Here is a 26,306-nt window from a genome sequence, read left to right as displayed (position 1 = left end):
GCCGCGCGGGCGGCAGCGTGTCGGCGAACGCGCTCTCTGCGCGGGGACAGGAAGGGCGGGTGAGGACGCGGCCCGGCCACCCGAGCCCACCCCCCCAGCACAGGCTTCGCCCCGCACGGGACCTGCCCACGCCTCAAGCAGCCACCACCCCCATCCCAGCCCCTTGCGTGCTTTTCTTGGTTCTTTGTGAAGTTATTTAAGAACCACAGGTGCACAGAAATGGATTAAGCGTGATCCTTAGTTTCCTTGGCACACTCTTCTCTTTGGGATGGGCAGGCAAGGCCCTTCCTCCCTTTTTTCCTCCTCCTCCCATCCCTCCCTTCTTTCTCTCTCCCTCCTTTCTTCTTTCCTCCTCCCCTCCCTCAGAGGTTTTCATACTTTTGAACATTTAAAGGGCATTTGAAAACTCTTATTGTCTGCCTCCCCAACTCGAACACAAGCTGCAAGAAAAAGAGCGAACCCTTTATTTGTGGTCTTATGTGACAGGTACTATTTTAAGCTTTCATGAGTTACTTCATTTAGTCCTCATACAGCCTGTGAGCTGTGGACTGTTATTGCCGGTCATTTCGCCAAGAAGGGTACTGAGGCACAGAGAGGTTAAGGAACATGACCAAGGTCACATGGCAACTAAGTGGCAAAGCCAGGACAAGAATCCAGGCTATCTGGCTCCAGAGTCCCGGCTCTTCACATGCTGACTGTGAAAAAAGGCAGCAGGGAGCACAGTGCCCGGAGGTCCTAAAGCTGAATGTATAAGGTTTCTCTAAGAGGTGGACTCATTCTAGAAACAAGAAACGGAGTTTTTTAAAAGTCTCAGTCGTGAAAATATTTTTCAATAATTTTGAGAGATAGGAAAAAGTATTCTTGATACTACACACTAAGTGAAAAAGCAAAAATACAAGTAGTGTTTATCATTCAGGTGATAGAATGATACTTTGGCAGATGACTAGTGGGGTTGTCTCCCCAGCGAGAAAGTGAGCCCCTATAGGGCAGGGTCTATGCCAGTGTGTTCACCACCCTGTTCTCAGGGTTTAGCAGAATACTTGGCAAATAGCCCTCGTTATTACATAGTTTATTGGATGAATAAATGAATGAATGAGGTCTCTAGCAGAGACTGACTGCCGCTCAGATAACAAATCAGGGAGAGAAACAGTCATTAAAGTATTCTGAAGGTTTTTTTAAGTGATAAAAATAGTCTTGTTCATCATAAGTAACCAAAGCAAGAAAACATGTTTCTCAGACTTTTTAAATCAGATCCCTCTAGCTAAGATTTTAAATGTTACCATTCTATAATTTATATCATGGAATAAAATATTTCTTCCTCTTCGGTTTTCCAGGTATAAAATTAAGTCGTAACATAACATGCTTTTTCGAAAAGCTTGCCTTAGCCCCTGGTGACAGTGTGGCATGACTCTGCATCCCCACCCCCCTCCAAATGGTAGATTTTGCAAAGGGACCATCCAAGTTGTGACCCTGGCATGGCTCACAGACCTGTTTGGTTAGCCGCCTGGTTTTTTTTTTTTTTTTTTTTTTCTATTTTTGAAAAGTAAACCTATACGAATAGTATAATGAATACTGATTACCCAGATTCGACAGTTATCAGTTGATGGCTGATCTTGTTTTATAGACACCACCACCGTCTCTTTCCTCCTATATTATTTTCAAGCAAATCCTAAACATCCCATTTCATCTGAAAAAATTTCAGTATGTCTCTCTAAAAATTAAAGACTTCTTGTCATGTTGTGTGTGAGAATATGCTATTCTCCCAGTTTGTTTGAATGAAGATACAAATAAAGTCCACTCCTTGTCATTGGTCTCTTTTAAGCTGTCGGTTGCCCCTTCATCTCTCCCTCCCTCTCTCCATTTATTTGTTGAATAAACCACCACTTGGTCTTTTAAATTTTTAAAAAATTAGTAGCCAATACCCATGAATCAGATTTCACTTAAACTAGATTTATAGCCTCTCGGAAAATCAGGAGGTCTGGTAACAAGGCCTGAGTCCTGGCATGGCAACAACCCGCTAAAGCTCGCCTCTCCTTCCCCATGGCTCTGAGCTGGCCCCTTTGCCCATCTCAGCCACTTGCTGGGACCTGTGGGCATGTTTTGCCTTAGAGGACGCTTCCCCATAACCTGAGGTCTTGAAGAAGTGGGATTTTCCATGGTGAAAAATCAGAACAGTGGCTGCCTCTGGAGAAAGGGGCCTGACTCAGAAGGGGTGGGCGGGAGCTTTCTTGCATTCTGGACAGGTGTATAAATAAATCTGTCAAAACTCCCTTTAGATCTGTGCATTCATGGCTGGGAAATGATATGTAGGGCCGTGTCCAGATTCCCTAAGAAACTTGTTCTCCTGTCACACCCCCAGAAGTCAAGGCTGAATTGGCTCAAGTGCAACCTGCGAATTCAAGAGCTAAGGTCACAAACAAAGCAAGGCAGTGGTTGCTAGGGAGAGGGGAGAATGGGGAATCTGGGTTTCCCTATGGGGTGACTAAAATATTTGGGAACTAGATAGAACTGAATGCCACTGAACTGCACACTTTAAAATGGTTACTTTTATGTTAGGTGAATTTTACCTCAAAAAGTAAAAAGAGAAAGTCTCAAATTTCTAGTCCCATGAGTTCTCACCATCTGCATTTCAGTGTTAGTGGCCATCTCCTCTGTTAGAGCCAGGCCCGCACTTGTCTGCCTGCCTCCCCAGTGGACCTGGAGCCCCTAACGGCCTGGATCTGATACTTCTGGTCACTTACTGCTTAATAGTGTAGATACCTGACTGAGTGGATGTGCGAGTGAGTGAATGAGTGAGCAAACACAAGAATGAACAAGTGAATGAATGAGCGAGCGAGCAAATGGACACGGGAGTGAAGGAATGAGGAAAGGACTGGATGAATGAGTGAATGAGCAAGTCACTGAGTGAGGGAGTAAGTGAATGAACGTGGGCCAGACCACGGGGGACGGGACACGACCGGGGTGGGTTCCACTCCGGCTTTGCAATCCAAGCCATTTAACCTCTGCGCGCCTCAGTGTCCCCATCTATTCCTCATCATCGGGGGTGGCGAGTTGTCATGAGAAATAAGTGAGTTAAAATGTGTCAGATGCTTAGCACAACACCAGGCAACGCGAGCAGTCGCGTTAGTGAGCGTTAAATACACATCCACTCGCACAGAGACCCACTGGTCCGCCCTGCCGCCTTGCAGCGGGGCCTGCGACCTACCGAGCAGCTGCACCTCGTCGGTGATGCCATAGACGTCGATGAGCGCCCAGAGCGGGCCGCCCACGGCCACGCCGCAGTGGAAGAGCACGGGCTCGCCGTCGTTGACGCTGTAGAAGACGCGGCCGTGGCGGTCTGCCCAGTAGGCCAGCACGGTGTCGCGCAGCGCCAGGTTCTCGGGCAGCGCCTTGGCCCAGTAGCCGGGCCGCGTGACGAGGTCGGGGCAGGCGTACTTGGGGATGTCCTGGGCGCTCATGAGCGACGGGTCGTGTGCGGTGAAGCCGAAGCGCAGCGCACCGCTCCAGCCAGGGCGCACGGCCACCAGGCGCAGCCGCACCTGCTCGTACAGCCGGATGGGCCGCTGCGTGAACGTGACCCCGTTGCAGAAGCTGTTGCGCCGCGTGGCCCGGCGCGAGTGGCCGTCCAGTCGCACGTTCTTGCCCTTGGCCTGTGCGTGGAAGCGTGGTGCTTCGCCCAGGACCGGGCGCCGCTCGGGGCCAGGCCCGCAGCACGGCCGGGTGGCCAGGAGGCGTGCCTGCGGGCTCGTGTCTGCGGAAGGAGACAGGCAGGAGGGTCAGGGACCTCGGCACTCTGCGGCCTCGATTCATCTTTTAAATTCCATCATAATTAGACCGATAATTGATAAACTTGAGAAGATTCCAGTCATCCCAATCAGCCCAAAGCTGCCACAGCAAAGTCACTATAACCCCCACTTCGCGGACGAGCGACAGCGGCTGTGTGTGTGTGTGTGTGTGTGTGTGTGTGTGTGTGCGCGCGCGCGCGGTGAAGCACTACTCAGAGCTGTTTCACTCCCAGAGGGACCAATACCACTGAGCTTGTCACAAAAGTCAGGCTGGGGTCAGCTGACTTCTCGGTCCCCATCCGATCTTCCTCCAAGGGCCACTTTGGGGCTGCAGAGTCCATCCAAAGGCAACAGTGGCCTTGGATTCTCTGGGAGGGGCGGGTGTCTCTGGCTACTTTCCTCTGTGCAATTTTTGTTCAAAAGCAACGCAGAAACGGCCACAGAGAGAATGCAGGCTCAGAATCCCCTGACAATAGAATGACAGGCGAGAGCAAGCGTGCAGCCAGGAAGGCCGCTCTCCGGTCCTGCCCGGCTGTGTGATGTGCCGGAGACCTCGTCACTCTTTTAGCCTGTTTCCTTGCCTGGAAAACGGGGACACTGCTTAACCCACACATCTGCTAAAAGATCATGTGGATGAAGTTTCTAGAATACTCCCTGGCACAAAGTATGAGCATAATACTGAGGTTCCAAGGAGACCCGGGCTAGAGTTCTGTGACTTCGTCTCCTTAATCACAGAAAACGAACACATTCTTTAGAAGCAAGGGGGCTTTTCTAGAACATATACCTTTCAAGATTCATTTCTAAGGGAATTTCCTCCAGAGGACCTGGAGAGTTGGATCTGGCTGCTGGCCATGAACCCCGGATGCCTGGTATTGAGGTGAAGGCTTCATCCGTCCCACCTTCCCTCCACCCTCCCAGGGGCAGTTCCCGGGGGCCCCTGGCAGCCTGGGAGGTGGCAGGGTGGGTAATTACTACGCGAGTTTCTACTGCTTGTTCCTAACGGCAGTGAGCACAGTTTTCATGGCAAGTACTCATTCATGGCAGGCAACCCCTGGCACACAATGGCCTGCAGTCGTGGGAGGATGGCGACCCCAGGGAATGACCCGCCACTGCAGGGGCCACCCCTCCCACACCCAGCCATGGGGTTCGCCGTGCTCTGGGCACATCAGGAGATCCAATTAATACTGAGGCTAACGGGAGCCAGGACAGAAGAAAGGCAAGAGGGAGAGGCAATGACGAGGCAGGGAAGCCACGCCCATTCCCAGGCCCGAGTGGCTGAGGGAGGAAGCTGGGGGGGCCTCTTTCCAACAGAAGCCACTGACCCACGGAAGACGAAATACAAGGAACAAAGCCAATGTCCCACATAAGAACAAGGAACTTAAGGGACTTGGGTCGCTCACGCATTTGTGAAGTGTCTAATGAGCTCCTGGCATGTGCCAGGCACCGTGCTAGGCACTGGAAATATGGCAGTCATCAAGATAGCTAGGGTGCCTACTCTGATGGGGCCGACATTGCAGACCACCCTGGTGTGGGTGACTACAGAGCCTGGAGGAGGTTCCAGATTCAACCAGGGGCTGGGGACAGAAGGCGATGCCCAGAGCCAGGTCTCGAGGGAGGAAACGGACCATTCCTGGTTGAGGGAACGCTAGGGGTGGGGGTGTGAGAAGCTGGACTTTGTGGGGAGGGTAAGCACCGTGGGAGGCGTGGCAGAGGTGTCTGAGGTTGGGCAGCCATTGTCTTGCAGGGAAGAGGGGCTAGGTTGCCATGGACGTCACAGGGACCAGACAGGAAAGCCGTGAATGGCAGCCCAAGAGGCTCAGACCACAGTGGGGGCGGGGCGGGGGGAAGAGGAAGCCATGAAGGGCTTCCAGTAGTGCAGGCCAGCACTGCCTGCCAGGGAGGGACCCCGAGGCAGCAAGGAGCGGGGCACACAGAGCCAGGCTGTGGCCATCTCTGAAACCATAAAGTAAGAGCAAGGGCCCACTAGAGAGCTATTTCATCAGGACAAAAATGAAACGAGTGGGGAAAATCCCACCAGGCGTAAGCCATCGGGGGAGGTGGCCCAGAGGCTGCAGAGCCCGCGTTCTCCAAGCACGCAAGCCGCAGCCTTGTCAAAGCCACCCGCTTCTGGGCTGCAGCCTCCCCCCATGTCCGAGAGGCTGGACTCTCTTCAAGGTCCCCACAGCTGGCAAACTCTCCAGGAAACATTAAATACGACCACAGATCAAAGCCCTTCTGAGCACCAAAGACCATCAGCCACCCTATCTGATCTTCCCGTCACCGCTGCTGTTTTGCCAACTTTATCGCTCGGTCAGAGAGTTTCTGTACCAAGCGACTTGGGACTCGTAAGCAGATGTTCTTTCAGGGTGGACTCAAGATTTAAATAAAAACTAGGGTGGGGAGAAATACTGCTTTATTACTATAAGAGGAAGTTTCTTGCAAAACCACCTATATGTTAGAATGAAATGCAGCCAAGCGACCAGCAGAGTTTCCATCTTTGTTTAATTTTGATTGTATGATCCAACTTCCCACAGGGAGTGAGGGATAAACACTATTTTTGACCCCTCTGAGGCCAAAGCTCTGATGTGAGTTAAAGAAAACCAGAGTGAAAAAGTTCCTAAGAGGACGTGTTATTTACACAAATTGAAAACGCTTAAAATAAAACAACAATAAGCGTCTTCCAAATTGCACACCAACATCTGCTTTTAGCTCGGCTCAGGGAGAAGGAACAGAATCACGTGGACACGGACCCCGGGGCACACCACAGAATATCCTAGTGCGGAGATGTCAACCGAAAACCTGAACGTTAGCATTTAAATTACTGCGATAAACACGGCAGCCTCATTATAGAAAGTTTGGAAATAAGAGACATTATTCCTCCCACTTTCACAGCCTAACATGCATTTTCACGGTCCCTGGCCCGGCCCTTATCCGTGTAGGAACCACGGGCTGTGCCCTCACTGTGTGCCATGTCTAGTGCTGGATGTTTCCCATATGTGATTGTAGCTAATCTCAAATTCTCAAAATGTATCTTCACCTACAGGATTAATTGTCTCCATTTTCCAGGAGAAAAAAGGCTCCAGGCAGCAGAGGCCCTTCCCGCGGCTGCAAGGAGCAGCGTTGAGATGTGAATCCAGCAACGTCTGACCCCAGCCCAGTGCTCTCCTCTCTCCCACGACTAGCATGGAAGTACTAACTCAATAGTACTAAGAACTTTGTCTAACTTCGTTGCAATCAGAGCACACATCCAAAGGCTTCCTGCCTTTTTTCTAACTCGACATTACACAAAAAGCATTTCCCACATGGCTCCCAAGTATTCACTTTGCTTATGTTTTGTGGCTACAGAACATTCCATCAAGGGCCAAAATGTCCCCCACCGTCCCCCTCCTGGATGGAGATCACTTGAGCTGTCCCCCAAATGGCTCAGTCTATGGGCACAGAGCTTCCGGGCTGTTGGAGCCAGGAACAGATTCAAATGAACACACCCCATCACCGGCGAGAAAACCTCCCGGCAGGAAGAGGCTCCACACCATGCCGGGGACCAGACCCCCATGTCCCTTTTCTTCCATGTGGGGCTGAGGACCCGCCGGCCTTGTGGGGGTGCCGCCCCCCGCCAGTGAGCCCCCTCATCTTCGGGCCAGGAATTGGGCAGGGCGGAGGTGGGGTGGGGACCGTGGACAGCTCTGCAGGGGTCCATCCCACACATAGCAGGGAGGAGGGGCAGTTCTGGCCCAACCTGGATAACCGGAGGCTGCTCCAGCCCTGCCAACACCAAAGCGGAGGGTCTTCCCAGCCCTTAGCCAAGGAAGCAACACTCGAACTCTAAACGTATGGGCAGAGATATTGGGGGGTGGCTGATGAGTGGTTGTGGATGGTTAGGGAGGAGGAGACTCTGTTCTAAGTAAACATTGCCACCACTCGGCCTTGGGCAAGTCCTTCAGGAAGACAGGTGGACATGAGGGCCGCTGCTGGGTGGGTCCGGGGTTCATTGGCATCGGCGCTTCAGAACGACCGTCCCTGAGGGCTCTGGGTTCGAATCTGGGCTTTGCTGCTAATTTCTCAGAGGGCCCTTGGGTTAGTCATGTCGCCTTCCAAATGCGGAGGTTTTTCATTTCGAAATGGTGCATGACCCCGGCCCCCCATGTCAGGCTGCCGGGAGGGGCGCTGAGAGCACAGGGAGATCCTAGCGGAAGTCCTGGCACGTAGTAGATGTTCATTAAATGTTCGTTACCTTCCCCATGGGGAACATCAGGTCAGCCCCTGGTGTTCACCTCCATCTCTCTAGTGTTTATTTTCTAAATCTCAGTTTGAGAGGTGGTTAGAAACAGCACAGGCTTGGAGTCAGACAGACTCAGGTTTAAATTCCGATTTTGTCATATCTTAGCTACGTGATCTTGAGGTACATGCTTAACTTCTCTGGCCCCCCCCAAACAGACCTAGAAAACTGGTAAGATTCATCCGTATGTTGCAAGACTGCTGTGAGGCCGAACGAAGCCAAATCAGACACACTAGGTACATGGCACATAGTAGGTGTTCACTAAACACTTGGTTTCTTTATTTTGACCTCCTCATTTAGTTCCTTTGACGAGAAAAGGCTTATCAGAGATGTCTACCTATGAGTCTGAGGCAATACATCCTGAAATGTGTTTTCTATGGAGGGCTGGTGACCTTGGCCAGAAAAAGTCCTTTTAAAAACACTGGGGTCACTTTCCCTTGGTGTCCAAGAACAGAGGCCTATTTTTAAGTCATCTCAGCAGCGTCCCAAATGTGCACTGTGCTCCCGCCGAATGAATCCTGCTCATCACTCCAGCCTAGCCTCTCCTTTGCTCTGAAAAGAGCCCGTGGAAATGGCGTTTATCTCCAGGAGGATGGCAGCAAACATAAGCTCTGGCTCCCCCGGCCGCCGAGCTGATGGCTTCCAGCATGGTGGCATTCAGCAGATGGCATTTTGGCTGAAATTTTCAGCAGATTCCACTCCACAGGGAAAAAGAGTCGCCAGTGGGAGCACGGTCCATTCTGCGTCCATACCTTCTCTCCTCTGGCCTTTGCCCAAGCCCTTGTTATGTGCTGGCGTGGGCCTTTGTGTATTGGGGTTAGTTTTTAGGACACTGGGGGTAGGTTTTATCCCCTTCATTTTCCAGATGAAGAAATCAAGGCTCTGAGAGGCAGCAATGCTGGGCAGTGGCAGGAGAGAGCCAGGCTCAGACCCTTGTTCCACACCTACCCCATCTCTGAGGCAGCCCTGTAACCACCGAGGGCCCGAGTCATGGGCCTTGAAAGCTGTACAGGCCTCTTTTTCCCTGAAACATACCCATGTGCCACATACGTCACTTGACATACGACGTTAGGGGCTTCCTGGACCCACATAACATCCAGCCTCAGACTGGGGACCTCAAGCGAGAGGTTGCTGATTCAAGCGACACGTGCTCAAGTCCACAATTCAAGCCAGCGCCGTGGGCGGCAGGAAGCTACACGGTGCGCGTGTGAGTGGCAGCGTCTGCTTCGGGGAGAAGAGGCGAGGCTGGTATGCGGCGAGGCTCCCCGCCACCCAGAGCAGGACAACGGCATCTCTCCTTTGGCAACAGAGAGAACCTCTTCCATTGGTGTGTTTAAAAGTGGGTTAAAAAAAAATAACGAACACTTCCTCACCTCTGCCAAATGGGGCAGTGACATGCACCCACGAGACAGACGCCAGCTTAATGGGACTTTGTTCTCCGTTGCAGAGGCCTGCTCAGCCAGCACCCCGGATGGAAAGGGGCCAGCCCGCGCTGGAAACCACCATCCCACTCTCCACCCCACTTTTCCTTGCAAACAAAACCGGTCACCCCTGTGCAGCCAGTGACTCTCCTGTCAGCAGCTACAAGGAGGCCTGGGCAGGAGGCCAGAGGTCATGCGACATTGCTTATTGGGAGAAAAGCCAGCTCCTTCCAGGCCTGAGTGGCAGTCCTCTTTGCTCAAGTGGACTGGATGCGCCGAGTTCCCAGGGGGTGAGGTCATCCCAACGCCCCCTCAAAGTGTGCTCAGTGGCACTGGGATTCCCAAGCCTGCGTCAGCCCTCTGCTGGGCCCCCTGACTGAGGTCTTGTCTTGATAAACGGACCCAGGAAACTCCAAGCTCACAGGCGCCAGCTCCCAGGGTCAGGGTGGGGGAAAGTGCCCTCATTCTTTCTCAAGAACATCATTTCCTCCTCCGTCTGACATCTATGGAGCCTCTGCTCCATGCTAGGGCCTGCGCTGGCTGCTGGGTCGCAGGTCCTGACGAGTCACACACAGTCCCTGGGCCCCCGCCCCCAGAGCTGAGAGACCGGCCGGGGGAAACAGACACCATGACTGCACAGTGTGGTCCGCATGAAGCGCTGGGGTCGAGGGGACGCTTCTCAGAGAAGCCATTCTGCAGGCGGAGGAAGAAGTGGCAGGGAGGATGACAAAAGATGGCAGAGGGAACAGCCCAGGCAAAGGCCTAGAGTGAGAATGAGCTGAGTGCACTTGGGGAATGCAAGGGACACTGGGCAGAAGGGAGAGGGGAAGGTGGAGAGGGAGCAGGGGCTACGTCACAATGGGTCTTAAGGCGACACAGAGGTTCAGGGTCTCATGAAGGCTCTGGGGGCCACCGGAGTGTTTGGCGCGTGGAAGGAACAGTGGAGCATCCACTTCTCTGAAGAATGAGATTCAAGCCCTGGGCTTTCCCGTGGAAACTGTCCCTGCCTCTCTCCCCTGCCAATCAAAATGACCCAGGACAGTGGGCGTGAGGAAAGTGGTCCAGGTTTTGAACGTTGCTTCCAACGGCTGGCACAGTCCAGGCCCTCGGCACCTGCTTCTCCTCCAGCTGGCAGAGTCTGCTAGCTTTCTCCTTTTTTTTTTTGCCTGGAGGACAGACAGTCCTCCAACTCGGGCAGTGCCCAGAAGCCTGGCTGTCTGCTAACTCCAGCCCTGGGCGGGCACCTGCAAGGCCCCGTCCCGACTTTTTCGAATGAGTGATTCACTGGCCCTGCTTCTCAGGGTCGAAGCAGAGCTGGAGCAGGAAAAAGCGCCCCTGAACCTCCATTCTCAGCTCTAAAGATGAGGAAATGCTTACGAGCCCCACCGCTGGGCAGAGTTTGCTGACCCCGAGGGGTGGGGACCTCCTCTGTGGCACCAGTGCGTGCCAGGTGCTTACCACGCAGCCCATTCACTGGTCGCCAGTCCTGACAGGTGGCTTCTAGACGAGGAAACCGAGGTCCAGAGAGGCAAGCGTCCACACTGCGAGGCAGCGCCTGTTTTCGGATCTGGTCCTGTCTAACCCCAAAGCCTCATCCTGCCTGTTTTATGCCTCACCCCTCTCTGAGGTCTCTCACTTAACCCCTCACCCTCAGGGAAAAAGCCAGACCATGTACAAGTCGCTTAAGTCACCTTCTGGCTAAGAGGGTGGACCATGCCCTGGCTTGGTCTCAGGGAGGGGCAGGGCTGGAGGTGGAGGTCATCACTTAGCTTGTTTTGAGCCGCTCAGAGGCCTTGGTTTGGCGGAACTTGGGATGAACAATAAGCAAAGCATCTAAAAAAGGAAAGCGGGTGACTAATTACAGTGGGGAGGATGGAGCCCCAGTGCCTAAACTCTCTACGGTCTGAAAAAAATGGGGATGGGGCATGATCAGAGGGGCAGACCACCCCGGGGACAATGCAGAGACTGAAACCTGCCCTTCGCCCACCACACCTCCTGTGATCCTCCCACAGACCTACCGCAGGTGAGGAAGAGAAGCTCAGAGAGGTTGGGGGAGCTGCCCAAGGTCACACAGCTAAGAAGCAGTGGAGTTGGCATTTGAACCCATCCAGCCTGGCTCCCAAGGCTGAGAAGAAGAGGCTATGGCTGCCTCGGGCAAAGCGTGGTAGTCACCCCTGCAGGGAAGAACGAAAACACTGCCTGGCACACAGTAGGTCCTCAACTAATGTCAATTCCTTCCCTGCTGTGTCTGGCTCTGAGGCCCATTGAGAAGTGACTCCGAAGGGTGCCTCTTCCACTCCGCTTCCTTCTCTGAAGATCCAGCTTTCTCTTTTCTCTCCCCCTCCTCCATCGTGTTGGTCTTTTTCCAAATGCCTGAGGGCTCAAGGGAGCAGGTGGGTGTGGACTGAGGAGGCCTGCAGGAAGTCTGCATGGATTTCAATCTGGAAATGAGAACTCTACGGCCTTGATAAGAATCTCCATCCATGTATCCTAAGCTCTGATGATCTGAGATAGTGGTGGCTCCCTGCGGCCTTTCTACAGCCCTATGGACCCATTGCACAGATGAAGACATTCGGCCCAGAGAGGGAGGGGCTGGCTCAAGGTCAACAGCTGGGTCAGGACTCAAGTCAGATCTGAATCCAATGCCTATGTGTGCCCTTGGCCATCACAGGCACAGCTCAGAGCTACTGCGGGTTAGTTCCAGACCATCGCAAGAGTACCACGGCAATAAAGTCGGTGGAGGGTCTTAGCTTCCGCCTCTGGGGAGAGTGATAACGCAAAGCACAGTGCAATGAGGTGTGCCCGAATGCGGAACTGCTTCCCTAGCCAACCAGCGGGTACGCTGGCAATCCATCCCAGGGCTTCGAGAGGCACGACACGGCAGGACTTCTGGGTCTGACTGCTCCTCTCTCTACCCATCAGTTCCAGGAGCACAGATGCCTTGCCTTCGGTGGCCAGGTATGGAGTCCTTGCCTTGGGCTGGGCTCAAACTTCTTGTGGAGTCTCCTATTTATTCCTCATGACAGCCCCACGAGGGAGGTATCATCACTATCCTCATCCAAAAAGATGGGGAGATGAAAACTCAGAGAGAGGAAGTGACTTGCCTGGGGTCACACAGCCTAGCTATAGTAGAACTGAGACTTGAACTTGAGACTGCCTCCAAAACCAGTGCTCTTTCTAACCGCCTCTCTTGGGATTCCAGTCAAAGACCACATGCGTAATCTCTGTGTGACCCTGCACAAGGCTCTGGTCCTCAGTGTTCCCATCCACCAAATGGGAGGTGGGACGTGGTGATTCTAAGCACTTTCTGCTCCTAAGACTGGAGCCCCGGGTGACCTATGTGCAGAGATGAAGGTGTGTGCCATCCCTGGAGACACAGAAAATGCGTTCTCCTGTCTCCTGCCCTTGAACTGCCCCAAACCTGAATGAGAAGGGGAGCTCTCCTCTGGAGTGGAAAGTTACCCAGCACACTGGGCTTTAGAGACACAGGGCATGGCTGTGCCCACCCACCTCATAAATCCATCATCCTTGGGGGAAAAGGAAAGAAAACATGTGTTTGAGGGATATGATTGTGATATAAGCAATGTGCAATGTTGGAGACGTAAATAAAATACACTTGTTAATAGCTGTGGGCGTTCTGACAGTTCTGAGTGTCAGTACTGCCCCAGATACCCCCACCCCACTCATTCCTCCCAAAATGGCTTTACCCTACTGCCTAGAGGTAAGGCTGAGCCACCCAAGTCCCACTTATAAGACGGATGAAGAGAGAGAAGAGTTGAGGGTGAGCTGGGACTGACATCCAAGGGTAGCTGACCCAAACCCCATTCAGAAATATCTGTCGCTCAATCTCTGCGAATGCTGAGGCTGGGAAGGTTGGGGGCAGAAAATGGACCCAGGCAGAGGCAGCTGGCTTCATCTTTCTGTGCCTCAGTTTCTTGATCTATAAAATAGGGCTAAAATCTTGTAACATGCATAACTGACAGGAGGATTATGTAAACGAAAGATTGTGAAGGGTCCTGCAGGCATTCGGCAGATGGGCACTGGACAGCATTCCCCATAAGACCCCAGGGTCAAAGGCATCTTAATGGACAATTCATCCCAGATCTACCGGATGCTCCAGGTGCCTCTGCAATGTCTATGCCAAACCTCAGCTGGGATAAACAGCAGTGCTGCCCCAGCAAAACGCGCCTCCTCCCCCTGCCCTCTTTCCACTTCAGACAGTTTCCACAGTTAGAAAGTTATTCCTTCGACTGAGCTGAAATCTGCTTCTGTGTGATGTCCACGTACTGGTCACATCTGCGCTTGGTCCACAGTGCCCGTCTCCATCATGTCTGCTCCCTGGCCTCAGGAATCTGCAGGTAGCTCTCAGCCTCCAGGGGTCCCCAGACCATGCTGCTGGGGATTCGATGCTCCCCTGGACTTGACATGCCTCTTGCTTTGCTGTCTAGAAAGACCTCAGGACATCGACTGTCCCCGATCTGCTTTGAAAGGGGACTGGAGATCTACATATCAGACCTTAGGGAATATCCGCTGAGGACCCCACAGTGAACCCACAGGCCACCTGGAAACTGCCCCCATCCTGCCATGCCCAGAGGTAGGATGTGACATAAATAATTAAAAAGTAGGCGAGCAAGTAAAATCAAATTTGCCAGGATTTCTAAATGCTTACAGATTCCTGCTCAATACTATGAAGGCTTCCAGGGCAAATATGAAATGCCCCCTCACTTGACCCCACACCCCAACCTCGCAGTCATCCATCACACACCAACACTCCAGCTGGACTCCCCAAGCTGTGTGCCCTGGGGAAGTTACTTCCCCTCTCTGTGCCTCTCTCTCTGTTCTCTCAACAGTTATGCAAGACTAATAATAGGAGCTACCTCACGGGGTTCGTCCTGAGGGTTAAATGCAGGTACCTGCTTAGAGCAGTGTCTGGCACAGACCGGCTGCGTGATGCAAGCTCGTGGTTATTATTATTCTTTTGTGTCTGTCTCCCTCAGAAGCGCAGGGCTCAGCAGGAGCAGGGGCTCGTTTGCCCAGTGAATGCATAGTCATAACATTCACTATCTGTCAGACGCGGAGCGTGCCTGAGAGGTAACATCATTATCCCCTTTCTGCAGAAGAAAGAATCAAAGCTTAGAGAAGTCAAGATGCTTATACCGCGACTAAGGGGCGGGGCCGACACTCAGAACCAAGGGTGCAGGAGCCCAGCCTGGGCTGTTACCAACTCAGCAGGGGGACAGCGTGCGCCTCCCCTGGGTGCAGGACGACTCAGGGCTCCCCCCAAGCCTGGTGCTCTTGCTGACTGATCAGTGGGGGCTGCCTGGGGCTCTGCGTGGGAGGGGCCTGTAAGCTCAGGGAAGAGGGTGGGGTGCTATGTGACACCCGGCAATGGCGAATGTGGGTGGCCCACTGCAGGCCAGTTTTTCCTAGGCAGACACATCAGAAGCCTGAGCCCTAGTTGGGCAGGAGGAAGGGGTTTGCTCCTTTTCCAGGGCACGATGTTGAGAGGCCACCTCCGCCTTTTGAGTTACGGCGTCTACAGTCCTGGGGTGCGGTGGGGTGGGGGGACGGACCTTTTCCCCAGGCACCTGCATTCTGATTGCTGTGGACAGAAGTCATTCACCTACCCAGGACAGAAAAGGAGAGAAGTTGCATCTGTGGGAAGGACTGTTTAGGGGTGGGCAGGACTCAGGAGGAGGACAAGGGGCAACGTCCCTGGTGATAGACAGAAGGGGCTTCGGAGTCAGACAAGCCTGGGGTCAAATTCTGCTCTGCCACTTCCCGGCCACCTGACCCAAGGCAGGTCTTGTTACCCTTCTGAGCTCAGTCTCCTCATCTGCGAAGTGGGAGACCACTTCTGGAAGGCCGGTCCTGACGGCTTTGAGAGGATGCAATAGAAGAAGGGTTTGGCGTGGGGCAGCCATGCCACAGCTCTGACCACTCTGCTCCACCGCCCTATGGGTGGCACTCGGGCCTCCTCCCCTTTCCCTCTCTGCTTTAATCTCTAATCATACACCTGCCTTCTGGGCTTCTATTTTAAGCTAGCATAGAGCATCACTAAGTACAGAAAGCCCTTTGGTCCAAAAGAAGGCAGCGCTGACTTTTCTTGACCGCGGAGATTAAACAGCCTGTTCTGAGGGGTCCTTGCTGCCCAGCCCGGTGCAAATGCTACGTCCCTGCTGGCAAACGAGGCACATCATCCCGGTGGGGAGTGTGGCAGCTGGGAAATCTAAGACTCCTGACTGCCCTGGCCTGCAAGAATCCTCCCCCACACCCTGACCTGGCCTCTGACCCTATATGCCACCCCCACTTGCAGTGGGACCCCCAGAAGACCACAGCTCCCCACATATGGTCTGCTCTCCCTCCCCTTAGGCCTTGGCACATTTAGCCCCTCTGCCATGAACAGCCTCCCTCCATCCCTTCTCTTGGATAGCTTCTCTGCTTTCTGGGCTCAGCTGGACAGCACCTCCTCCAGGAAGTCTTCCTGCATTCTCCTCTAAGCTCTCACAGCCCCCCTGGATTTCCCCTCCCTCAGTTACTGCTGTAACTGCCTGTCCCTGTCAGTCTCTCTTACTAGACCTTGAGTCCCCAAACCCAGGAGGTGACCCAGGGCTCAGCACAGAGTCCAGTCTGGAGGTCTGGTGGACAAATGAAAACTGGAAAATGTGATCTGCCAAGAAGATTTTTCTCATTAGAAATCAGGTGTCCAGGAGAAAGTTCGAGAAACCCTTGGGGACTGCTGTCGGCACACATGAAAGGGACACCTGCCAGTCCTTAGGGCTACCTGGGCTTTCAAGGCAGGAGGCGAAGGGTGCCTGTCAGCCAGCCCCTTCCAGGAACGACAGGGGTGGCCCAAGCCTGTCCACTTCATGGTAGCAACGATACCGTGACAGTGAACGCTCTGGGCATTGTGCTAAAGACTGCCTGCTGTTTCCAGTTAACTCTCACCACCGCCAGCCACAAGGGAGCTGCCCCACCCTCCCATTTCATAATGAGGAAACTGAGGCACGGGGAGCGAGGCACTTGGCCCAGAGTCACTCCGCTGAGAAATGACTGCGCTGAGATTCGAAGCCAGGCAGCCTAACTCCAAGATCTGTGTTCTAGACCAGGACACAAGACCTCCCACTGCAGTTGATCGGTGAGTGGTCCCATCGATCACTGTAGGAGAGAAATACGTTTCCCATTGCGCACACGTGCGCATGCACGCACACCTGAAACAAAAGTTTACGGAGCAAAAATACCCTTACTACATGAGTGCACGCGATATATTTTTGGAAATTTTATTCCGTGTCATCGTAGACCACTTGGTCTGGTGTCACCTCCTCCAGGCAGCCTTGCCCTACTCCCATGGCCCCAGAGCTCTTTCCTTTCCTGCCAAGGGAAGAGAGAGTGAGGGGGGCAGAGGTGGGATCAGGAAGAGGGTGAAAACAGAGGAAGGCCCTAGTTCTTCTGGCTCCAGAGTCTCCACGGGCACCTTCTCCCCTTTTCCCACACGACGGACAGACCCGTTCCCTCTTCCCCACCTCCACTGAGGAATAAGACCCCGGCGCCAGCATTCTCTTGGGCTGTCACCAAAGAGCTTTGACTCATCGGGCCCCGACAATGTATGTATTGACAGCCTTGTAGGTTTCAGGGCTCCGGAGGAACCATTGTCACTTTGAGAGGCTCTGCTCAGGCCTCTTGTTCAACCGGGTGGGAGGGGGCAGATGGGACAGGATAAGGCGGGCGAGCCCAGCTTAACCTCACATCGTTCCTGAGTAAAGGAGGAAGATTGGTGCAGAGAGAGGGAAACGTCACTGCTGGGGTCATCCGCACAGCCACTGTGATGGCTACAAGGAGAGGGACAAAGCCCCTGTCCTCCCCAGGGCTGAGAACGTCCAGATCCAGGGAAAAGAGTGGCTGCCAGGCCCTCGGCATATCACCACCCACTGCCAGGGAGCAGCAGACGTGACCCATGCGGTCCTCAGCCGGGGCCCTGTGGAAACCGAGTCCGCGTGGCCTGGGTAGCAGCAGGCATTTCCTGTTCTGGACGCAGCATCTGCAGACCGTGTATCCAGGTGGGATGACTGGTCCCCGCCTGACCTCGGGGACATCGCCTTTGTCTTTCACCTCTCTGAGCCTCCATGTGCCTCCTTGTAAAATGGGGATAAATGGAGCCCCTAGAAAGGGTTGTTACGAGAAATTAAATAGACCATCAGAGCTTGGCACAGAGCAGAGTTGCTCCAAAGCTCCAGGATCCGGGTGAGTGAACTAACGCTAAAATGGACCGACTTAATGATTAACCCAATGGGCAGTTCGAATTCTGCCTCTCCTCCAACCTAGACTACGGTGGGACACAGAGATGCACACAGGACAGAAGGGGCTGAAACATGCCGGCGGGGGAAGCAGAGGAGAGGTCCTCTTCCTCTACCCTCCCCTCTTCTCCCCCGTCCCCAGGAAGTCTGCCTTCCCCTAGCCCCACATATTTACACTTTCTTTCCCCCTTATAAAACCCAGAATAAGGCCAATGGAGTCCAGACAAAAGGCCCCTGTGGGATTAGGAATAAGACAGACCTGGGTCTTCTAAGCCCAGCTTTGCCACTGCCTAACTGGGTGAGTTGGGGCAGGTGTCTTTTAACCTCTCTGGTCCTCAGTCCCCTCAGATGGAGAAGGGCACCTTACTTTGCAGTATGAAATTGCAGCCGGAAAGAGAATGGGTGATGTACACAGCAGGAGCTTAGCAAATGCAAGTCCCAGAGTTCCCGTGCTGAGCCCTGCACACTTCTGTTTCCAGGGCACCCATCTGAATCGCCGACGCCCTCTGCCAGGGCTACCCAGGGATGTCCCCGCAATCGGTCATAAAGGACATTCCCTTTCTTTGGTGTTTCCTTATCGTACACGATAGCTTGCTGGGTCGACCGTGAGGCACCCAATAAATGCTATCTGGAGGGCACTATATGTTGGAGGAGGAATGCAGGACTTTGGAGCTCAATAAACAGGGTTGAACTCCATGTTTATTGGGGTTGAACTGCCCTGGTTCTGTCAACTGGATGAGGCATGTGAGCTGTGTTTTCCTTACCTGCAAGATGACAATGACAACGCCTACCTTTGCAGGGCTGGTGCAAGAATTAAATGCATTCATCCATTCGACTAATATTTACTGAACATCTACTGTGTACTAGCCACTGCTCCAGGCGCTGACTATACAGCAGTGAATAAGACAAAATCTGTCTGTCTTATTAGGCGATAAACAGCTAACTACACACACGGCACGGCACACGGTGATCCAGGCTGAGGAGAAACACAAAGCAGGGGGGAGGGAGAGGGGTGTGCTGGGGGCGGGGGCGGGGGCAATGGCAGGATCCACAGTGGAGCAGAGACATGAAGGAAGAGAGGGGAGAGCCCTGCAGAGGTCTGGGGGAAGAAGGTTCCAGGCAGAGGGATCAGAAAGTGCAGGAGCCTTAAGGAGAAGCATGCTTGGCATATCAATGAAGCCACATATGCAGGAAGCCTGGCATGGAATCCAGGTGCTCAGCAAATGCCAGCTCTCTATTTCAAGTCCCATAGAAGAAACCCCACGCATGTGTCCTTTTCCTGAGAATGAAAGCACAAGGATTTCTACAGGGCAAGACTGAGCCGCGCGTTTGTTCAGCCTAAGATGCAGGCAACATGTGAGCTCCGCTGCTGGGCTTTGAGCCCCGGCCAGGCACCAGGCTCGGGGCTGCAAGACCAGCAATATAAGATGATCCAGGCATGGCCTCTGTCCTCAGGCAGCCCCAAAGTGAGCTGTGGAGACAGGTAACCACAGTGCAGTGTGGTCAGATGAACAAGCAGAGACTAAAGAAGGGATCGCGGTAGCAGAGCAAAAGATGGGACCTGAGTGTGGGTGGTCAAGAAAGGCTTCCCGGAGGAGGTGACAGCTAAGCTGCATTTTGAAAGACAGACGAGACAAGAAAGGCTATTCCAGGTGTGGGGAGTATCACGGACCGAGCGCAGAGGTGTAATAAAGGGCACAGAGTGTGTGAGAAACTCATCACGGGCAGGTCAGAACACAATAAACGGCCCTTCACAATCTTGGCAGCTGCCACCTGATGTGGCTCGGGAATTCCAGTTCTGTCCCCTTCCTCAAACACAGTGCAAGCTTCAGCCCCAGTGGAGTGTGAATTGTCTACACTTAGCTACTGCAGCGAGTAACCGACCTAACTACCTGGGCCCCCAGCCCAGGGTGGCCCAGTCCGCACAGCGAGGGCTGAGTTGGATGGAGACCACATAAATCTCCAGCTATATTTAGCTCGCCTGGCCTTGTCTGTGCCTTCACCCACCCCAAACCTGACCCACAAGTGGCAGAATGGCTTTTTAATGTTTTTTTATGAGAACAGCACAAGCATTTCTTAATTAAGAAATCCTACAACGGGGCCTATGCCTCCACCTGATGTCTTTTTGACTGCGGTATTTGCCAACATCCTGGACACCTCCTGATTGGGTCAGTATGTTCTTCACCCTGCAACAGCCCTGTCAGTAGGAGGCGGAGGCCACCCTCTAGTAAACAGACCTGGGTTCGAATTCTAACTCTGCCACTAACTGTGGTGACTCCTCTCTGAGAACTTGGAGGTTTGAGTGCAGTGGCCAGAAAGCTGCCCCCAGGCTTATAAAGTAGAAGGAGTTGGCTCTTCCATAAGCCAACCTTGGGAATCCAGGGCGCAGCTCCATCCATTTCAATCCCCTCCAGGGAAGAAACAATTATTGCTTCATATAACCCCAGCAGGGAGGGCTACATGGGAGTGTTAGAGCAGAGATGGGGTTATATGTCCCTCTCCTCCTAAAACCTCATGCTAAATTTACCGACCGCTGACTGCTTCCCCACTGAGCTGAGCTTTTGTACTTTAAACATACACACACCTCTCTCACCTCTGCATAAAGGATGCTGCAAATAAATGCCCAGCCTTAAACGAAAATACTTATTCTAAAGGCTTGGGGGATGGGAGGAGGGCCGGCAGACAGACACAGTCTCAATCTAGATTCTCCCCCTACTAGTGGTGTGACCTTGGGTGAGTCATGTCCACTCCCCTGAGCCTCAATTTCTTCATTTGTAAAACTGAGATACACATTTTTACCACGCGAAGCTTCTTTGCATACTCTTTGCATATCGCACGGGGTAAGCAAAGCGCTGGGCACAGAGCCTCCGCCCCGATGATCGGTTCCCACAATTACCAGGTATTTTGTAGTAAGGCCTCCTCTGCCCCGCGACTCCCACCCCACGCCCTCCACCCCGATCCCCTTACTTTGCCTCCGGCAGTTCTGTGATGGTTTTAACTAGGGGGCGATGCGCTCTGCAGCGGCGACTCCGAGGGGCTGGAGTCCCTAGTTGAGCGGACACCAGAGGGGGGCGCAGCCGGGGTGCGCGTGGGAACATGGCCAAACCAAAGCAGCTTATGCCGCGGGGGTGCTGGGCGGCTGGAAACTGGGGTGCCCCTGAGAGTACCCCCCCTCAGCAACTGCAGTCTCCACCCAACGGGCGGCTCTGGCCGTCCGAAGCTCTGGGGAGCCCGGCTCCAGTGATCCCCCGGGGCGCCCCAAGCTTCCTCATCAGCGCCCTCCGGCTGGAACAAAGGCGAGGGGGCGCATGGCATCGCCCCGAGAGGCCCTTTCTCGCATCTGGCCAAAGCCGAGAGAACAAGCACGGGGGTCCCCAAGGTAACCAGGACGCGGTACCCGCCTTCCTGGAGCGCAAAGCCCAGCCGCGCGGCGCACGCGGATCTGGGGTCCGGGAGGCACTGGAGACTCCAGCCCGCTGGACGCTGGGGGCTCCAAGGCGAGGGTGGCTCTCCGGAAGTCACCCAGCGGGTCCCCCAGGGAGAGGAGCACCCCAGCGCCCGCCTCCGGGGCAGGGCTCCCGGGCGTACCTGGCAGGGTCCTGTGCACGGTGTTGCCCATCGTTGCTTCAGGGCGCGGCGCTGGCGGCGGCGCGCTCGGGGCTCACCGGGGCTAATTACGCGGTGGGCCGGGGACCCGGGCCGGGGTCGGGCCGCGGGGCATCGCTGCTGCACAGTCGAGCGGGCGGGCGGCAGCTGGGGCGGGAGCCGGTAGGGAGGCGGTGGCGGCCGGAGAAGGAGGCGGAGCCACCGGCCCGGGCTCGCGGGCTCCGCCCCCGCCTCCTGTCGCCTCCAACAGCGCCGGGAGGGGCGGGGCCGCGGCCGCCGCATCTTTTGAAAGTTTGCACCCGGTGGCGGGAGAACCGCCGAGCCTCCCGCCCTCGCCATTCCCGCGCCCGGGACGGGAAGGCGCGCGGGGTGCCTGGGTGCCCTCGGGATGCCAGGCTCGTCAGCCTGCTGGCTTTTCACCCATTTATTCCAACATTTTGAGAAGGCCTTCTTTGCGCCAAGCCCTGTTCCAGGTGCTGGGCCACCGGAGGCTAAGCCCTCGCCTTGGCGGAGTGCGGGGTTGGGGTGGGCGGGATGTACACACGGGCCGGAAGGTCACCTCGGACAGCATACTGACAGACTTGGAGAAGGCAGTCCAATCAGGTGACTGGGGTAGGAGTGCCATCAAGTACCTACAATTAGGAGAAACCTAGGCAGTGTCAAAATAGTGAGGGAGGGACCCTATATTTAGGAATTCACTCCCTCACTCATTAAAATATTCATCAAACACATTCTGTGTCAGGCGCTGTACCCACAATACAGACGAAGCATGCTAGTGGTTAAGACAGAAATAACAAACAATTAAGATCACATAATTTAATGATCAAAGCCAGAAAGAAAACAAAACAAGAGTGATGAGTTTACTTTGGAGGGCTCGAGGAGAACCTGGGGGCATGTCGCCTCCATCTGAGGGACAGCAAGGAATCAGCCATGGGAAGAGCTGGGGACAAGTGTGGCCCCGCAGAGGGAGTAACAGGCATTCCTCATTCATTCATTCGCCTCGCAGGCATTTTCTGAGCACTTCTCCTGTCTGTGCAGGAGTCCAGACCTCACTCAGCGGGGAGCGAAGCCTGCTAGTCCCTGCCCTCACTGGACTCCATTCTGCAGATCAGAACTCTAGACTCAGGAGGCGGAATGATTTGTCCAAGAAGGCCCAATTCCAGCTCTACTTTCCAAGCTCTTGTATCCCTTGAGACCACATGAAATAAGTGCCATTTACCCCCACTTCGCAGATAGGCAGTGAGGCTCAGAGAGTGGAGAAGGGGTGCCCAAGATTCCCCAGCTGGTGAGGCTGGCCCGGAGCTGTGTGGATGAAAGGGGGATATCCCGGAGAGCCCCCAGCCCAGCTCAGCTTGTCTTGTGCCTTCTGCCTGGAGTGTCTGACCCAGCTCAGAAGGCTCTAATTTCTTTAAGATCAGCTCAAAGCCCCCACCTCCAGGAAGCCTTCTCCAATCCCCGCCAAGCCCTGACTTATGTCTGAACAGAAGGTCGCCTTGTATTTGAGTTACTAACTTCTCATATTACTGGTGCTCTCTCGGTTACTTAATTTTTGAACACCAAGTCCCATTTGGGAAAGGTACATGAGTTCGATACACCCTCAATCTATGTGAGTTTGGGATGCATATAGAAGTCAGCACTATCATGAAAGGAGTCAAGGAAATTTCACTTCTATAAAGCAATGCAGTGCAATTGGGGCTTGGTGACTGCAAGGGAGGGAAGTTGTTGTAAACAGGCCTTTTCAAGGTCACTTTCAACCAAATAAGTGGCAGTGTTGTGCAGATCATAAATGCGCACCTGTAGCAAATGAACCCAAGTGTCTTAACGTTATGCATGGTATCTGTAGAGTGGACACAGTGTCCAGCGGTCACCTGACACATGGATCCAAAAGGGCTGTTTTAGCGTCTTGGCCCCTGTGAATAAGACATGCTCTGGAAAACTAAAAAAGCACACTTCCCAACACACACACACACACCACTCGATGATGGTAGCCCTGGTGTCAACGCCACAGGGAAAGAATTCGAACCAAACTATCGCCAATGAACATTTCAGAGCCATCTGCATATTTAACGTACCCGAATCCCATTAGGCAAGTCTGTTGAAAAATGCTCGTGCGCTAATGGGATTAGAGTGCGTTCATTTTACAGGCTAGTATTTTTAAACTAGAAATCAGAATCTGGCACCTAAGCATGTTAATTGTTTTACTGTACCTTGTGAGGTTTTCACTCGTAAATTCTAAACCGGTCTTTTTTTTAGAACTGGTTTGTGTGTGTATATATATATATAGCGATTATGGATACTAAGTCAATGTAATTTATAATTTTCTATATCAATATAAAAATACATTACAGCCTTCTCAAACAGCTGAAGCAATATATTGTATATTGCCATATTGTCTGATGAAAGGGTTAAATTACTTCACCTCTTGCACTTTTAGATGCAAATCAGTTTTTCATTTCTGTAATAGAAAATTATTCACGTATTTTTACATCATTCGTTTTTCCTGACCAGTATTTAAAACCAAAAGGATATTCTGAAAAAAGGCCAACGGTTTTTTTAGAAATAGCATCCCAAGCAGCGTGCCTAAACATTACATTGCATATGGAAATAAAAAATCAAATGTCAAAAAAAAAAAAAAAAGTTCATTGGTGATAGTTTCTTGAAATTTGAGATTGGACAAAAGTAGTCTTTCCAAATTAATATTTTATATAAAAACATTTTAAATATATATGTCTCCATAAAAAAAAATTACAAGTACATGTCTGACTATTTTATCTTCATCCCTTAAAGTTTATATTATTCAACTCTATTGTGCAATTAGGATTGCCCTTAACTTTTAATGGGATTGCCTAATATTGGGGCATACACGGTAGCTGCTCACCCCTCTGAGGTCCCCTCGTGCACCCTCAAGGCAGGTGCTGTAGCTGTTGCCCCTCTGTGCAGTCCCCTGGCAGATGGCAAGCCTCCTGTGGGCAGGACTCAGGCCATGTCCATTTATGAATCCCCAATGCCCAGAACGGGACGGGCATGCGCAGGGATTCAATGCACGTTTGACTAAACTGCCTGCAGAGACGCAGTGCTCTGAACCGGGCAAAGGGAAGACAGAAGGAGGGAAGGCAGGGAGGGAAGATGGGAGGGAAGAAGAAAGGGGTAGGGAAGGGTTGTGAAGGAATGAGTTTGAGCTGATAGTACCCCTGGACTCTGGTGTGATCAACAGTGATCTGTGCTGTGAGAAACAAACAAACAAACAAACAAAACAAGGATGCATGAATGGAACTGTAGTCTCTAGAATGAAGGTGCGGCAGGTGGCTTTGGGAGAAAGAGAGGTCCCTGTCGCAAGACGTCTGCAAACAGAAGCAGGGGATGAGGTGCATCCTTGGGCCTGGGCATCAGCCTCCAGTCATAACCTCTCCTGGCTTTGACTGCCCCACCCACCCACCCACCCTTAACCACATCCAGACTATGCCACCCTCCCTTGGCACCAGGACCTGTGCTTGGGTTGCAGGGGCCCCTGGGTGGGGCTGACTCTCTTGACTGTGCAGTGTTGGCACAGCCTCCCAGGGCAGTGGGTAGAGGGAGGGCCCTGGCAGGGCTCGCTGGCATCGTGCCCTGGGGGCATGCCCTGGCAGGCCGTGCCCCATGCAACAGCAGGCAGTCAGGTGCACCCCGTAAAAAGGGCATGCACTGAGCTGGTGGGGAAGATGCCCACTACAGACACGTGGGCGAAAAGACCCCTTCCTCCAGGGAAGCCAAGGCGTTTGCTCAGACTCCTCCCCATAACTGGAGAGCCGATCATCCAGGCTGCAGTCAAACCACAAAGCTCAGTCTTAAAATTGCTACAGGAAGGCTCTTTTCAGCAAATTCTGCCCATCAAACCCTCGATTTCCAAACCCAGCAGGTCTTCACCTGCAAAAGCGATGTTTTTCCGTTCCTGGTTACAAAGCTCCAACCGTGTAGTGAGCACCAGGCTGCGCCCTTTGAGTGATCTGTCTCACAATCTAGCAGTGTGGTTATTAACACAATTCTCATTTTGCAGGAGAGGAAACCAAAGCGCAGTGAGGGGAAGGAACCGCCGAGCTCCCACAGCCAGGAGAAGGCAGAGCTCAGATGGCTCTCGAGTCTCTACAAATGAGGGCCATTGATGCCAGCTGAGGTGCGGACAGGTAACTGCCCTCTTCTTTCTCCTCCCCTCCCCTTCCAAATTTCTGGCCCCTACTTGCTCTGCCATCACTGGTCCCTTAACTGGGTGAAGTCTCTGCAGGGCTCTTTAAAACTCCATCTCACGACCTTTGCTGGAGCATCATCCATTCTGTGCCAGGCCTAGGGCCAGATCTTGGGGACAATGGGATAAGCAGTCGTACTTGCTGCCCATCATACTCCGGCTGGTGCAAGAGAAGCAGTCAGGCAAGGTGAGGTGGGGCGAGCTGGGTTCCTGGGCCATGGTGGGGGCGGAGGTTGGAGGGGACTTGGGGGAGCCTCTTTTCTCCCCCAGCCCTGAGAGCTCTGCAGATGGACCTGTGGACCTCCAACACCTGGGCGTGCTTTCCAGTTCACAGAGTCATTTCCCTTCCATGGCCTCTTGCCATCTTCGTGGGACCCTCTTTGCTCTTTTTACTGATGGAGAACCAAGCTCAGAAAGGTGAAGGATTTGCCCATGGTTGCACGGCTGGATGCGGTGGATTCAGGATTATCTGGGGGACCCCAGGCCTGGGTCCTCCATCTCACCGACCCCTCACCTATAAAAAGAAGAGGTTCCTTAGGCCCAGAGGAAGGAGCCAATAAGAGGAGGCATGGGTGCTTCAAAGAGCCAACAGTAGTATCCTCACCCTCCTGGAGTGGTTAAGGGCGCGAGCCCTAGAGGCAGACAGCTTGGGCGCTTACTGCCTGTGACCTTGGGCTAATCGTGTGTCCTCTCTGCCTCAGATTC

At 53.3% G+C, this 26,306-nt stretch overlaps 1 protein-coding gene and 1 long non-coding RNA gene across 3 annotated transcripts in view; one reads left to right on the top strand and one right to left on the bottom strand.

Annotated features, from left to right (window-relative positions):
• NEURL1B (neuralized E3 ubiquitin protein ligase 1B) overlaps positions 1-21,536 on the bottom strand; it is a 29,363-nt gene extending 7,827 nt beyond the window's left edge. The window contains exons 1-2 of one of the 2 annotated variants that reach the window (XM_011370973.2): positions 21,365-21,536; positions 3,206-3,751 (exon numbers count right to left, since the gene is read on the bottom strand). In XM_011370973.2, the coding sequence (XP_011369275.1) occupies positions 3,206-3,751; positions 21,365-21,395 (577 nt within the window). In that variant the 5' untranslated portion in view covers positions 21,396-21,536. The remainder of the gene's footprint in view (positions 1-3,205; positions 3,752-21,364) is intronic. The other variant, XM_011370974.2, reaches the window with a different exon arrangement.
• A 3,902-nt stretch (positions 21,537-25,438) lies between these two features.
• Positions 25,439-26,141, top strand: LOC111746215. Its single transcript, XR_002783018.1, has 3 exons — positions 25,439-25,542; positions 25,641-25,788; positions 25,929-26,141. It is a non-coding gene; the product is annotated as an uncharacterized LOC111746215 (long non-coding RNA).
• Positions 26,142-26,306: the final 165 nt, after the last annotated feature.

Source organism: Pteropus vampyrus, unplaced genomic scaffold (genome assembly GCF_000151845.1).
Source record: "Pteropus vampyrus isolate Shadow unplaced genomic scaffold, Pvam_2.0 Scaffold179, whole genome shotgun sequence".
NCBI lineage: Eukaryota > Metazoa > Chordata > Mammalia > Chiroptera > Pteropodidae > Pteropus > Pteropus vampyrus.
Note: the sequence above shows the minus strand (reverse complement) of the source record. Positions and strands in the feature narration are given on the sequence as shown.